The sequence below is a fragment of the Barbatula barbatula genome (assembly GCF_947034865.1).
Source record: "Barbatula barbatula genome assembly, chromosome: 8".
Classification (NCBI taxonomy): domain Eukaryota; kingdom Metazoa; phylum Chordata; class Actinopteri; order Cypriniformes; family Nemacheilidae; genus Barbatula; species Barbatula barbatula.
In genome coordinates, this window is record NC_136771.1 from 11,854,880 (window position 1) to 11,870,638 (window position 15,759).

Sequence of the window (15,759 nt, forward strand, 5' to 3'; positions counted from 1 at the left end):
GTCATGCCTCACATACTTCACTGTTTTGTTCAGGTGACCGTGAGCTCAGTCAGTTCAACATACTAGCAATATGTAACAAACGTTCAAACTCCCTCCTATTACTGTCGAATTACAGGAGATAAAAAGAAAAAAACACTTACGCTTTCTGGAATAGGTTAAATTATATCACACATTTTTTAACAACATCTCAGTGTTTCAGTTGTTACGAAACAGTCATTGGTACCAATTTAAGAAAAAAAGAGTACAATAGCGTAAAAACAGGATTATTTTGTATCAGTGACGCCTAAAATTAGACTTTTGAAACCAGTTATTAAAACCAACAGTTTGAACGCATTTGTGGAATCGAATTACACTTATCAACTCTTGCTCAAAGTTTTAATGAGAGATGCTATTAAAACATATTTGTGTTCTCATACTCGTGACTCGTGATACAAGAAGGGTCGCAAAAAACTAATCTGATGACACAAACCTAAAAAAATATAATGGCCAAATAAAAAGCGCATAATCATTAGTGCATTGCGCCATCATTGCAATATTCAAAAAGTTTTTTGAAATTGTATATCATTGCGAATCAGTCATTAATGTTCACTAACACAGTCCAGCCCTAGCTTACAGACAGGCACAAACTATTGCATTCACACCGAATCATATATCAAGCTGTGTGCGTCAGGTTTATATCTTATTTTCTTTGATTTTACGGGTGATAAAGCACGCTCTGCTGCATTGTCAGTATCATAGTGCACGATCGCACGAGGTTGTGGCGGTTGTCACCCCTTTGGACCAAAGTAAGCAGTGCTGGCCAGATGTGTGTTGACTGTAATGATCCCTACGGGTCGACGTGATGCCGTTGCCAGGTAGCGGCTTTTCCTTTTCCCTGTCAACAGAGAGCTTTACTCGCCAGGCTTATGTTAGGGTCAGCAAGGTGAGACCAGCTTTTATGTGTGCGAGCAGAAGTCGAAGAAAAGATGCTCAAATGAATTTTTTTCACTGATCATATTTTGAAGTCAGAAGTCCCAGGCTGTTTTTTCTCCACCTCCAGGTCTTATTCTCTCTCGCTCGCTCAGAGGCGTAAGCATTTAATTTGTTCAAGTGAAAGAAAAAACTCACTTGATAAGTTTTGACATCCCCCTCATGCAAGCTTGTTGCTTTTTTTTGACATGCTCTTGTGGAGGGTTTGTTAATATGTATCAGGAATATTCACTTTTTCTGTTCGCCCTTGTCTGGCAAGCTGTAATGTTTTTCTTATGAATATTGATACATGAAGTGTATATTAATGACCCTTGGTGACCTTAACCCTATCCTTATTGGCTCCCTGGTGGTATCAGCGAGCTCATGAATATGAATCCAGTTCTGTAACCTCCATTACCCTAATCTTTGCTGTCTAGCCTCCCGGAAGGACCTGTCACCATGGTAACCCTTTTACTAGACTCCTTTAGACCCTGAAAAAAATGGTTATAAAAGAACAAAAAGCCAGTTATGCACGTCTTGTGAGGAAGATTGGAATTTTATTCCATTGCTCATCTTTTCAGAAAATATTTATTTAACACCATCCATTTTAGTCGTAATGAGAAAGTCAGTTGGAAAAGGTCAATGGATGGCCGTAAGGGAAGTACTGTCAGCATTTTGTCTTTACAAATTTGCCCTTTAGGATATATTGCGTTTATTAATATTGTACAGTTATAATTTGCTCAAGTGAAATTGCAGATGTTTTCATATTGTCTTGCTAGAAAATCATTAATTGTTTTCTGTATCACAGATGTGGACACGGTAGACGATGGTGGACCAGAAGGTGGCTCAGTCGAGGAAGATGGCTGGTTTGGGAATGGTTCTGACAGCCCCTCTGAATCGTCCTACGGTGATGTGCCGGATGAGCTTCGGGGTTCTCCGGACAATGCCCACCAACCAGACCATGACACCTCAGCAGAGAGCTCCCTGGGCTGCCCCACACCGGTTCAACGTGCCTCTCTGGAGCTACTGGGATTGGACAGTGGGGTCCTCTCGACTCAGGACACTCTGTCCTCTGTGGTGTCTTCTCTTTATGGAGACTCCAGCCAGGGCCTGGGTAAGCCCCTCAGCAGCAACCTGCGGCGTCTTCTAGAGGCTGGCTCGCTGAAGCTGGAAGGAGTAGAGCGTGGAATGGGCAGAGGACCAGAGTCACCCCCTATTAACATGGTACTTTCTCCATCTTCACATCACTCTCAGCAGCTGAGTGCACTCGCTAGGAGACTGGCTAACAGCAGCAACAACAGTGGCAACTCCAATTCGGCTTCGCCCGCATCTGTAGCGACTGTCAAGCAGGAGCCCTGTGACCCATTTGGTTCCAGCAATGGCCCTAACTCAGGAAGCAGTGGCTTTGTATGGGTAGGCGTGGCAGACAAATGGTCATCAGCGCCCAGCGGCAGCAGTCTATCTCCAGATTCAGCCATCCAGAAGTTGAAGGCAGCAGCTAACGCCGTGCTCCAGGACAAGTGTGCAGTGGCATCCTCCACCTCGACATCTTCATCCTCTTCTTCCTCATCCTCCTCCTCTTCAGTCACCTCTTCCTCCTCAATGGCAGGCTTGGGTACCCGGTCAGATGACACGGTGCGCTTTGAAGCGTTCGCTTCGCCCTTTAGTCCCCAGTCGGCCAGCTCCACACTGGCTGCCCTCTCAAAGAAGGTGTCTGAAAGGAGTCAGCAGCAGGTGGGCTCATCTGAGCATCAAGCCTCAGCTGGTTCCTTTCTCTCCCTGGTTTCCATGACCTCCTCGGCGGCTCTGCTAAAGGAGGTGGCGGCACGAGCAGCAGGGAACCTTCTGGCTGATAAGAAAGAGCCGGCTTTGGTATTGGGAGCCACTGAGGATGTCAAGCCCCTGTTAGACAGGAACCAGAAGGTGCCCACCCCAACTCAGACCATGGACCTTCTGCTGCCAACAATTCCCAAGGGAAGGGCCAAGCCCAGCAGTCAAGCAGGTAAGAGTTTGTTTCTGAAATAGATGCAGTTTTGTGTTACCTTTTTGTGGTGAGATGAAACTAACGACATCACACTGGCTTAAAATTAGCCCACAACTACTACAGCTATTAGCCATAAAACACCAATGTTAAAACAAGCTTAGTAAAATAAATGTTACTAATATATTTCCTATTTTAAGTTTAAATTAAATAGAATAATTGTTTTAAAAAATTTAAGGCAGCAAAACTTTTTACAGTGTAGTAAACAATCTTGGAAGGATATACCTTATATTATTTTTTTGACCATAATAATCTATGAATAGTTGTTCTTTATTTTCTAATAAAAAAAAATAGTGTCTATATCTTTGATTATTACACAACTGAAGAATGCACTGTGTAGTGATTCATCAGTGCCATAAGGTCATGCTTTGTCTGCAAGAGGTTGGCTGCTGAATCTGGGAAAGGTCTGTTTGCACAGTGGGGGTTTGCTGGAGTTGGCGGCACGTTCCCAGACCCAGCTCATCTCCCGCGGATGTGCAGCCTGCCAAACGGAGGCCGGCAGTGTGTGTGCTCCCTGTAGCCTGAACAGTCGGAGACCATCTCAGCAGATTCTCCCGGAATTTAGGTCAGACTCCAGAGCCGGCACAGCCATCAGAGTTTCCATTCAGCACAGGCTTGGGATAAAGTGCCAGAGATATGGCTGATCTTTAGCTAATTCGTAAAGTTCTATGGCTTGGAGTCAGAACTGACTGTCATGAAAGACTCGACGTAGTCACTGTATAAAGGAGAGTGAAATAGAGTTTAAATTGTTTTGAAAGGCTGGGATTTAAAAAACCAAAAACGACCTAAAAGTCTGTAACAGCACTCTTGTTCGTGTGATATTGCTTGGTTTTTAAATGTATCGCCCAAATACCAAATAAAATTACTGATTTAAAATCCCAATTGAGTTTCACCTGGCTAGAAAGATGGTCGCCACAAAAATATTTGTCCATTATAAAGCAGGCAGAAAAATTACGAAAGGAGCTAACAGCTCGCGTTTCCTTCCCTTGATACCAAAGACCTTCAGTCATTGTACGTCACGAGCAGTTTCCACAGTGATCCCTTTGCCGGGAGAGGTTGAGCCACAGATGGTGGTTTATTGTTGCAAATAGGCAGTCTCGAAGTTTTACACCCCGGGTCAATGAATGCCTGAGCGCGGTAATTTCACCAAACACTGATTACCAGATGTTTTTCGAGGAACACGACTGGAATACTTATGAAGCCATCCTGACAGGCCCTCGTAGAATTTGTAATGCAATCATGCCAGCTTCTAATAAGACCAATTAAGCTCTAATGGACACCGGATATGGAGCCAACAACAATAATCGGCTTACTAAAAACATCCTTGTGTTTGGCTTCCTTTGTGAGAAGGGTCTTTGGCATTGATCGGCATAATCGTGCCTCACAATGTTTATCTCATTCACACGAATAGATGCAAAGGTGACATGAGTAAAAGGCTGTTTAGCCTACGTGTTACTGCTTTCCCAAAGCACGTATAATATTTAAGTGTCTTTGTCCTTCTACTAGTTTATATTAAAACTATATTTGCACCTCATGCTGATGCATCAGCTAATTTTCGTTGTTTTAAAAAAGCATAATGTTATATGTCTAAAAATCTTGGTAACCCTTCCAGGTGCAGCTACTTTTTGTCCTGGTATTAGACATACTACATAAATATGCAAATACATAAATCTTCAAAAAACATGTCAAATCAACAATACAATCTAAAAGGTAATGGATTCTTATAACTAAAAGACTGCTGCATTATTAAAAGAAATAACAACTTCTGCCACCCCTTAGAGAAATCTGGTATATTGGCATAAATGAACAAAGGTGTTTTACTTGTGTCCAAATATCAGATTTCTGTGGAATTTGTAATTATTCTTCAATTGTCTTGTCTCCTCATCTTTAAACTCTCATATATCAATCAATCGTTTCTAATAGTCTAGCTCTAGCATCTCTGATCAGGGCTTTGCATATAAAAATCACAGTCATTAAAAATGTATATCCATCATGATAGCAATCATAACATTTGGTTTTAAATATTTAGCATAAACTTCTCACCACAAGCTCTCAGTGTTATACAGAATCTGATCAATAAGTATTTTTCCTTCCAGGTTCTCCTGAGGATGGAGGGAAACCCTTTCAGTGCCCAGTATGCGGTCTGGTGATCAAGAGAAAGAGCTACTGGAAGAGGCACATGGTGATCCACACAGGCTTGAAAAGCCACCAGTGTCCCCTCTGTCCCTTTCGATGTGCTCGTAAAGACAATCTGAAGTCCCACATGAAGGTGACCCCAGTCACTAAGCAAGACACACACACCAGAATTCATAACATCGATATGTAGATAATTCCATCTGAGAATCACAAATGAAAAAATTAATTTATAGAAAGTAGGGCTACAGGATTGTATTACTCAAATCATGATTTTTGACTATTTAGACTGATTTTAAACAATGGAATAATAGAATTTGTTGCTTCTGTTACAATTCAAAGGGTCACCATCAATCCATCTTGTCTTTCCGTTTACAGAGAGAGAGGACGTTTTTTTTAACAGAGAGTTTTTTACAGTTTATCATTTTTATTTGTTTATTTTTAGTGTGGATCAATTTATTAATTATGCACCAGTGCAGAAGATATTATGTCAGCATCCCGGTTCATAGAAAAAAAACTGAAATGTAGAATTTGCATAGCTCTGTACTCTCTCAAACACTTCGGCTATTAATAATGAAACTGCACACTACACAAACAATCTTTTCTTTAAACTAGATCTGTGTTTGTGACTTGCTGATCACAAAGGGAACCTTCTAGTTTTGTCACGGTGTGTCCATTCAATGTATGTTGTCTTATGGTCTAGAACAGGGGTCTCCAAACTTTTTCAGGCTGGTAACGTACAGAATTAGCCTACACAAACATTTGCTATTAAGCACTGTTTCCATCCAGTCACTCAACAAAAGACAACAAAAACGTACCTTCTTCATAATCTGGCCCCCAATATCACTAAGGAAAATTTAGGTTTCTTTAGGTTCAACTGTAGGTTGTCTTATTTAATCAAAAAGGCTATTTATTATAAATAATTTGCACTCTTGTCAGAGTGCACAGATGGAACACAATAAACACGTGGCTTTCGGAGGTGACCGTGTCTACCTATTAAGGAATGCAGCTGTATAGGTCTGTTATAGGAGGTAATAGCTAACCACTTTCTTGTCAGACTTTGGCTGAGCATTTTAACAGCATTCCAGATGGTGTACAACGAGAGCCGACTGTTGGTTAGTCCAGTTATGCCATCAATTGAGGAAAGGCACATTCATTTTCGGATGCGCGTCGAGGAATTTTTTCAGTAAATGTGTTTCTATCATATTTAATTGTGCATATATTCTTGTACGCTTTATAATGATCAGACTCAATTTAGCGCATATGTTTTATGTGCTTTTTATGTGTGTCTTTGTGTTTTGTGTGATATGACGCACATCAAATTAAGTTTTCTTTTACATATTTGTGCACTTGAATATATTTACTTTGGCAAAGCTTAAAAACATGCAAATGATCAACTTTCATGATGATGCAGCACTCGCTGGATTGGTATTGTCCCGAGCGTCATTCATGTGCAGCTTTTATTTGTTAAGCCGCACGCACCACGTTGGAGACCCCTGGTCTAGAATTTATGCCAATAAAACTACATGTATAAAATATGAAATGATTTAAAATAATATTTTTATATTGAACTCAATTCTGATTGTCTGGAAGGTGTACATTTAAACCATTTAATGCTGTGGATTATCCCTTACTTGTTGTTTAGGTGATATTTCTTTAAACTCAATTTCGTTTGGCACAGTGAAACAAAGTGTGAAACAAAACAAAACATGTATCAGACTGTTGAAAACATACTCATCAGAACTGATATGCCTGCAAACAAAATGGCCAAGCCATTTAAGTACTTAATTTACATATCTGTGATTTGTTATAGTTTCTTCAAAACACATAAAACAATAATATTCAATTGTGTCAGCTGTAATCGTAATCTTTTTGTTTTTAAGATTGCTACCCTGTGAGAGAATATTAGGATTCATCTTTGATATGCCTATTTGTCATCTGATTAAATTTCTGATCTTCTCAGGTCCATCAGCACCAGGACCGCGGGGAGACCTTCCAGTGTGAACTCTGCCCCTTCACATCCTCTCGCCACTTTAGCCTCAAGCTGCACATGCGTTGCCATCAGCACTTCCCTCGTACCGACCTCAAAGTCAAAGATGAACCCGGCACCGACACAGAAGAGAGCGAGGGCTTGCTTATGGGGGATGGTGGTGCTGCTGGCGATCAGTTCATGAACACAGATGCTTCCACGTCTCCCTCACTGAGCCAGCCTGATGGACGTCTGCTGGCCTCCCCTGGAGAACCCTCAAACCACGTCCAGATTAAGGAGGAACCCCAGGAGAGGGATGTGTCTGTGATGTCTCCCTTCGCCCTGTGTAGGGAACGGCCCAGTAGCAGCAATAGTTCTCTGGATCTATCTGGTCTCAAGTCCAGTCCAGCAGGCCCTGGACCAACAGCTGCCTCGCTCTTCAGCCCAGACATCACCACCAAGACGGCTACAGACCTCCTAATAAAGCTCTCAGGTAGGGTTGGGATATAGCATGTTTTTTTATATGGAACCAAAAGGTTCTCATAATGTTTGGTTGTTACAGAGACAGTTCACATGAAAAGAACAACTCTGTCAACATTAATTCAGCATCATGTCGTTCGAAATCTGTTTATGACTCTCCACGGGGGCACACAAAAGAAGATATTTTGGGAAATATTTCAGTGGTTTTGTGTCCATCACAAGTCAAGCCAAAGTTATTATTGTCTTATTTGGTGTTCAGCGGAGTCATAAATGTTTGGAATCACATGAGGGTGACTGAATTATGAAAGAATTTTCATTTTAATGGTAAGTATCCCTTTAACCTTTTAATATGCCTGGCAGTCTGCACAAGGAACAGCATATTAAATAGTGTTTCCTGTGGTGACACTTAATTTACAGTGCTGCGACAAAATAAATTATGTTTTAGCTTACCTTTTAGTTGTGAGCTTGGGGTCTGAATTAAGTGTAATGAGAGAGAAACACTTGTCTCAAATACTACAAAGACAATAAATAGATGGCATGTCTTTCTTTGGCCATAAACTCCTGTTGCACACAACAACAACAATCATTACAAAAGTCGTTAGAATTATTACCATACATGGCTGTACAGTGCGACTTAAAATAACGAAATAATTAAAGAAATAAAGAATTTTACCAGTGTAGGACGCTTGCGATACAGTTTGGCAGGTGCATGGAACAGAGCTGCTTGTTTGTGTGAAGCACATTTGTCATTGTGCTTGTTCGTGTTTGACATTAATCAATGGCGCACCACTATTTTACTTTGTTTTAGAGGCCTTTTACACAAAATAAATTATGCATTTTGGCTGTCCATTTACACGGAAACAGTGTTTTAGTTTTAGGGACTGAAAACGCCGCCATTTTTGTTTCCATGTAAACTGCAAGTTGGAACTTTCTGAAAACAAGTGAAGTGACGTGGTCAAGAATGGTGTTCCATACTCAGAATTTGTGCTCTGCATTTTACCCATCCAAGTGCACACACACAGCAATGAGTAACACATACACTGTGAACACACACCCAGAGCAGTGAGCAGCCAGTGCTGCAGTGCCCGGGGAGCAGTTGGGGGATCGGTGCCTTGCTCAAGGGACTCACCTCAGCTGTGGTATTGAAGGTGGAGGAGAGTGCTAATCATTTATTTCCCCCACTACAGTCCCTGCTGGTACTGAGGATCGAAGCAACGTTTGGGTTACAAGTCCAAGTCTAACCATGAGGCCACGACTAGAATGTTTTTTATTTTTTGCAGGGTGTATGCTACCCCTACCAGTTTTACTGGTAGTTTAACCCATTCGGCGCTTTAACAACTTGCTCACACAACTCGTGAAATTTTCTACAGGGTGTATGCTTCCCCTGCCAGCTTACTGCTAGTTTGACCCATTCGGCTAGTTAACAACTTGCTCATGCAACTCGTGAAATTTTCTACAGGGTGTATGCTTCCCCTGCCAGCTTACTGCTAGTTTGACCCATTCGGCTAGTTAACAACTTGCTCATGCAACGCGTGAAATTTGCTACAGGCTGTATGCTTCCCCTGCGAGCTCTACAGCTAGTTTAACCCAGTTGTCTGAATAATTTGGCATGTTCTTAATGCTCTGACTTGCTAATTTGTTTGGGGGAATGATTTTGTTTTGGTGGCAATCATTTTGTTTTGGGGACATGTATTTATGCCCTCCCGTTACACACATGCTAGGCTGTATGGACAGGCGGAGAGTTTACCCAGAACAGTTTCATTCCGGCAACCTTAAAATTACGATTGATTTTATATTTGACGACAGTTGTCCTGACAGAAATCAAGCGTAGCATCTGTTCTGGCAGCTCATATGAGATCGCATCAGGTGCTGCTAATCAACGTTAACCAATAGTCACACAATACATACTAGACTGCATCCTATTAAAGTTGCCTTTCTTGCTCCTTATCAGCAACTTAATCGTGCCACACTCAAAACCCACCTCCATCCCCAACTCCTCCATATCTGCCTGTATCTATCGTATCATTTTAGTTTAATCCTGTTCACGAGTTCGCCCTCGCTAATAAACAGCTCCTTGTTGGGATAGATGGTAAAGCATGGGAATGAAGGTTATGCGTATTTGGCGTGTTGTGCAGGGAGTGGGCTCCGAGCCCGCCGGATCTATCCGAACCCGGAGCACTCTACCCTGCTCAGAGCAAGTGCTCCGGGCTCGGAACCGGCTCGAGCCCAGAACACACCCCCCCGGGGGTCCTGCGGGACTTTAGAAAAATGAGAGGAGCTGGGGTGGAGGAGGGATGCTTATCTGACAAGATGCAACAGGTAAGATTGTTTGTCTATTTATGATAGAGCTTGCAGGAGCTGATAGGGTAGATACGGTGATTGCTGATGGTGAACCAGCCTAGATCATTAAGTAGAGATTACGTGCTCGGCTGATAGGTGATTGCTGATGGTGAACCAGCCTAGATAATTAAGTAGAGATAGCGTGCTCGGCTGATAGGTGATTACTGCTGATGGAACATCGGGCTGATTTATATGCTTAGGTTCCTCCCGAACTTTGTTAATAAAACATCATTTCACGAGTTCGCCCTCGCTAATAAACAGCTCCTTGTTGGGATAGATGGTAAAGCATGGGAATGAAGGTTATGCGTATTTGGCGTGTTGTGCAGGGAGTGGGCGCCGCCGGATCTATCCGAACCCGGAGCACTCTACCCTGCTCAGAGCAAGTGCTCCGGGCTCGGAACCGGCTCGAGCCCAGAACACACCCCCCAAATGCAAATAAAGCTGGACAACCGCCGAAGTACGCATACACCCCCCCAAATGCCATGCTGTGCGTTACGGAGGTACAACCTGAATTTTAATAAACGAAAGGATGAGGGCCTGTTAGGGCTATCGCTGCTGCGATACTGACCTCATGGCTAGTAGTGTCTGCTGCTACAGAGCTTTGTTGGAAGCTCGGGCCCCTGCGGGGGCAGTTGCTGCTGTGATACTAACCTCATTGCTAGTAGTGTCTGCTGCTACAGAGCACTTGTTGGAAGCTCGGGCCCCTGCGGGGGCAGTTGCTGCTGTGATACTAACCTCATTGCTAGTAGTGTCTGCTGCTACAGAGCACTTGTTGGAAGCTCGGGCCCCTGCGGGGGCAGATGCTGCTGTGATACTTACCTCATTGCTAGTAGTGTCTGCTGCTACAGAGCACTTGTTGGAAGCTCGGGGCCCCTGCGGGGGCGGTCGACCCTTGTGCGACCAATGCGCGTTTCGTGACCAATGCACGAGTGTGACCCTTGTGCGACCAATGCGCGTTGCGTGACCAATGCACGAGTGTGACCCTTGTGCGACCGATGCGCGTTTCGTGACCAATGCACGAGTGTGACCCTTGTGCGACCAATGCCCGTTGCGTGACCAATGCACGAGTGTGACCCTTGTGCTACCAATGCCCGTTGCGTGACCAATGCACGAGTGTGACCCTTGTGCGACCAATGCGCGTTTCGTGACCAATGCACGAGTGTGACCCTTGTGCGACCAATGCGCGTTGCGTGACCAATGCACGAGTGTGACCCTTGTGCGACCAATGCGCGTTGCGTGACCAATGCACGAGTGTGACCCTTGTGCGACCAATGCGCGTTTCGTGACCAATGCACGAGTGTGACCCTTGTGCGACCAATGCGCGTTGCGTGACCAATGCACGCTGGTGGTGCCTGCTGCTACAGAGCACTTGTTGGAAGCTCGGGCCCCTGCGGGGGCGGTCGCTGCTGCGATACTGGCTTCATTGCTGGTGGTGCCTGCTGCTACAGAACACTTGTTGGAAGCTCGGGCCCCTGCGGGGGCGGTCGCTGCTGCGATACTGGCTTCATTGCTGGTGGTGCCTGCTGCTACAGAGCACTTGTTGGAAGCTCGGGCCCCTGCGGGGGCGGTCGCTGCTGCGATACTGGCTTCATTGATGGTGGTGCCTGCTGCTACAGAGCACTTGTTGGAAGCTCGGGCCCCTGCGGGGGCGGTCGCTGCTGCGATACTGGCTTCATTGCTGGTGGTGCCTGCTGCTACAGACCACTTGTTGGAAGCTCGGGCCCCTGCGGGGGCGGTCGCTGCTGCGATACTGGCTTCATTGCTGGTGGTGCCTGCTGCTACAGAGCACTTGTTGGAAGCTCGGGCCCCTGCGGGGGCGGTCGCTGCTGCGATACTGGCTTCATTGCTGGTGGTGCCTGCTGCTACAGAGCACTTGTTGGAAGCTCGGGCCCCTGCGGGGGCGGTCGCTGCTGCGATACTGGCTTCATTGATGGTGGTGCCTGCTGCTACAGAGCACTTGTTGGAAGCTCGGGCCCCTGCGGGGGCGGTCGCTGCTGCGATACTGGCTTCATTGCTGGTGGTGCCTGCTGCTACAGAACACTTGTTGGAAGCTCGGGCCCCTGCGGGGGCGGTCGCTGCTGCGATACTGGCTTCATTGCTGGTGGTGCCTACTGCTACGGAGCACTTGTTGGAGGCTAGGACCCCTGCGGGGCCGGTTGGGCGAGTGGTGCAGTCTTCGAGACTTTGAGAACAACGTCGTGAGATGGAAGCGCTGGCTGCCTTGTTAACAAACTGTATTGTGGTGCCGCCTTCAGCAAAGAAGACTGGCTCAGCCGAGCCCCAGATGTGAGAACCATCTCCTCCGAAGGTGTTCCCGGGTGTCAAAGCTGGACAACTGGTAACTTGTTAATGCGACGCCTGCTTGAGTCGATTGGTCCGAAGGTGATGCGATCTTCAAGGAATCATGAGTCAAAGTGGCTGAGGTTTGAACTAACATCCGAGACTATCAGATGATACGGGCAAGGAGTGTTTGCTGGGCTTCCCTGAGGAGCGACAAGTCTGTCCGGATGTAGCTTCTAAAAGCCTCTGATGACCAACGGCCTAGGGCTTGGATCTGCGGCTGGGATAGGCCCTTTTGGGTGGCTGTGGTAGCTGCGCCTATGCGGAAGGAGTGACCGGAAAAGTTGTCTGCTGGGATGCCAGATTGGAGCAGGACGGCTTTGAGGTGCTTCTGAAACCAGAAGCGTGAGGCCGGGCGATTAGAGTCGTCGACGAAGAGGGGATCCGATAAGGCCGCTGACCGGGGTTGTCTGTAGCGAAGGTAGGCTAGGAGGGTTCGATATGGCTGAATCGGTGAATTGATGTTGAACACGTAGACGAAATGACCTCTCCTGATCTGGTCAGTCTTACTTTGCTTAATCGAGTAAGAAATCGTCTCCGAATCCAGCACCTGGAGGTCATTCATGGTGGGGTGAACTGAAGGGTCGAATTTGGATGTGGTGGTGATCTCTGAGCATCGTAGAAAGCCGAAGAACGCCAATGTGAACATGGCGTCAAGTGTGCGGGCAACATGTGTGGAGTGATATCCCTTGCGGAGGGTGGAGATGCATTTGGTGAGAATCTCCAAGGTAATGGGCCTCCTAGCGTCCTGACGGGCGGGTTGGGATCTTCGTATGCCTTGGATAACCATTGATGTTTGGGAGCTTGCTATGGCCGGTGACGGGGAGTTGAAAATCAATTTATGGAAGAACTGGAGTCCGCTGAGGTAACCTCTGATGGAGCTGGCCTGAAGGTTTTTTGCGGTGTTGAGAAATGAGATGTATGAGGTAATTGTGAGGAGAGAAAATTCTGGGAAGGGAATGCTGAAAGCCTGGTGAAATGATCTGAAGCTTCTCCACGCCGTGAGGTATGATTGCAGGGTCCTGGGGGAAACTGCCTTAGTTATGGAATTGAGAGAGGCATCGAGAAGCGTTTGCAGTGGGTGATTCACTGGAAGATCAACTCCGGATAAGGTTGTACAGGAATAGGCCTGGGGTCCGCTTCGAGCGCCAGCAGCCTGGACTTCTGCCAAAATCTGCGCTCTGATGTTGCTGGAGACTGGTGGAGGTTCCATCACATGCACGTGTGGAGGCGCTGGCATCGCAGCGGCTGTGGCCAATGAAAACGTGGGGCGTGCCTGTTGAAGAGAGAGAATGGCAGTCGTTTGCGCGTTGTGCGGCGACAAGCTCGTGCTAGCGTTGGCAGCGGCGCCGGAGATATGAGGCCCAGGGACTGAGGCCTGTGACTCTAACGGAGGCAGCCTCACCCCAGAAATCAATTCCGGCGCCGCGGGCCAAGATCCAGGGGCGGGAAAAGCGAATCTAGTGGCGGCCGCTTGTGCGTCTAACAGAGATAGGCTCGGGGTAGCGGTGGTAGCGGTGTCAAGGAATTGTGGTACGGAGACCAGCGCTTGTGTCCCCAGCGGAGGCAGCCTCGCACTGGGGAGCCATGAGCCCGGGGCGGGCAAGGCGAATCTAATGGCGTCCGCTTGTGCAGCTAACGGAGACATGCTCGCGCTAGCGGCGGAAGCGAAGAACTGCGGTCCGGAGACCAGAGCTTGTGTCCCCAGCGGAGGCAGCCTCGCACTGGGGAGCCAAGAGCCCGGGGCGGGCAAGGCGAATCTAATGGCGTCCGCTTGTGCATCTAACGGAGACATGCTCGCGCTAGCGGCGGAAGCGAAGAACTGCGGTCCGGAGACCAGCGCTTGTGTCCCCAGCGGAGGCAGGCTCGCACTGGGGAGCCAAGAGCCCGGGGCGGGCAAGGCGAATCTAATGTCGGGCGTTTGTATGTGTAACGGAGACAAGCTTGCGCTAGCGACGGCGCCAAAGAAAAGTGGTCCAGAGACCAGCGGTTGTATTCCCACCGGAGGCAGCCTCACGCCTGAGACGTATGGGTGAGCCAGGGCTCCTGAGAGTTGCCGGCCAGCCTGTACGGGGCGGTCATCTACAGTCGCTGTGCTGTCCCACGCGTTGAGCTGATATGCCGCGGGCTGCCGGAGGTGCTCGATCGGGATATCCGTGGCTTCTAGCATGACCTGAACGCTTCCAAGACTTGCCGAAGGCTTGCTGCGTCGGCTCGAGTGAGGGAGGCCTAGCCGAGCCGCGGAGGTAGATTGCCCGTGCCTGGAATAGACGGGACCCCGAGCCGAGCCTGGCTCCTTATTGACAGCCGATCGTGCCAACCTCATCGAGGGGACGTCAGCCTGGGACGACACGTAAAGGGTGTAGAGCTCTAGTTTCGACATCCGCCTGCTGAATGGGACGTCCGCGTTGGCAAGGGCCAGACGAAGGCTCTGGATCGTCCACTTGCTGCATGCAGATATCTTGGGGAGCGCAGAGGCGTATGATGACGCCGGTGAATGAGGTGGAGATCGTGCCGGTGGGAGCGATGACGAACCCTTCCTCTTAGATGCACGCCGCTCAGAGCGGCGGGGATGGCGGCCCCGCGGCGAAGCTTGGAAATAGTCCGTATAATCCGACCCTGAGCTGGAAAGCTGGGGTGCGCATGATGGCACCGAAGGATCTGGAACGTTTGCTACTTTAGAGACCACGGGAGACTCTGACATAGTGGCGAAACTTGACGATGCTTATCTGACAAGATGCAACAGGTAAGATTGTTTGTCTATTTATGATAGAGCTTGCAGGAGCTGATAGGGTAGATACGGTGATTGCTGATGGTGAACCAGCCTAGATCATTAAGTAGAGATTACGTGCTCGGCTGATAGGTGATTGCTGATGGTGAACCAGCCTAGATAATTAAGTAGAGATAGCGTGCTCGGCTGATAGGTGATTACTGCTGATGGAACATCGGGCTGATTTATATGCTTAGGTTCCTCCCGAACTTTGTTAATAAAACATCATTTATGCATCAAGAACTGTTCTGGTTCCCCAGTGGGGCAGGGATGCCAACTTTTCAGCGAAATTCACTGAGTCATTGTGTGGATTCATGTAGATCTGATGAGTTTTTAATCTGCGAGGGGGTCTGCGAGTCTTTGGACAGGATCGCAGTAAATGAAATTATGAGAATCATGTCCAGATGTTGTGGTAACGATGTCAAATCACTAGCCAGTTTGCAGGTTATGATATCTTATAATATAAGATTATTTCTGACTTACTTCAACACAACCATCATTAAGCAACAGGTAAAGGCTGGTTTGTTTGCCTTGAAGGAATGAAGCAGTCCCAAGAAACATAATATGGGGTGAGTGCGTTAACACACTGTGACAACCGCTATCACCGCATTTATGGAGAAGCCCCGATGTGTAAAAGGAATCGTACTGGACAACTAGTTGTCTGTCACCCGTCGCTCCCTGTAACGTTAAACGTGCTAATGAGTGCATGGAGCTGATGGCAAACTGCTTCTAATGTTT

The 15,759-nt window shown here is 47.0% G+C and overlaps 1 protein-coding gene across 3 annotated transcripts in view; it reads left to right on the plus strand.

The window, feature by feature from the left end:
• The window catches only part of znf827 (zinc finger protein 827), a 68,254-nt gene that overhangs the window by 13,258 nt on the left and 39,237 nt on the right, over positions 1 to 15,759 (plus strand). For all 3 annotated transcript variants that reach the window (XM_079461882.1, XM_079461884.1, XM_079461883.1), the window contains exons 2-4: positions 1,757 to 2,950; positions 5,086 to 5,258; positions 7,086 to 7,584. In XM_079461882.1, coding sequence (XP_079318008.1) covers positions 1,757 to 2,950; positions 5,086 to 5,258; positions 7,086 to 7,584 — 1,866 coding nt within the window. The remainder of the gene's footprint in view (positions 1 to 1,756; positions 2,951 to 5,085; positions 5,259 to 7,085; positions 7,585 to 15,759) is intronic.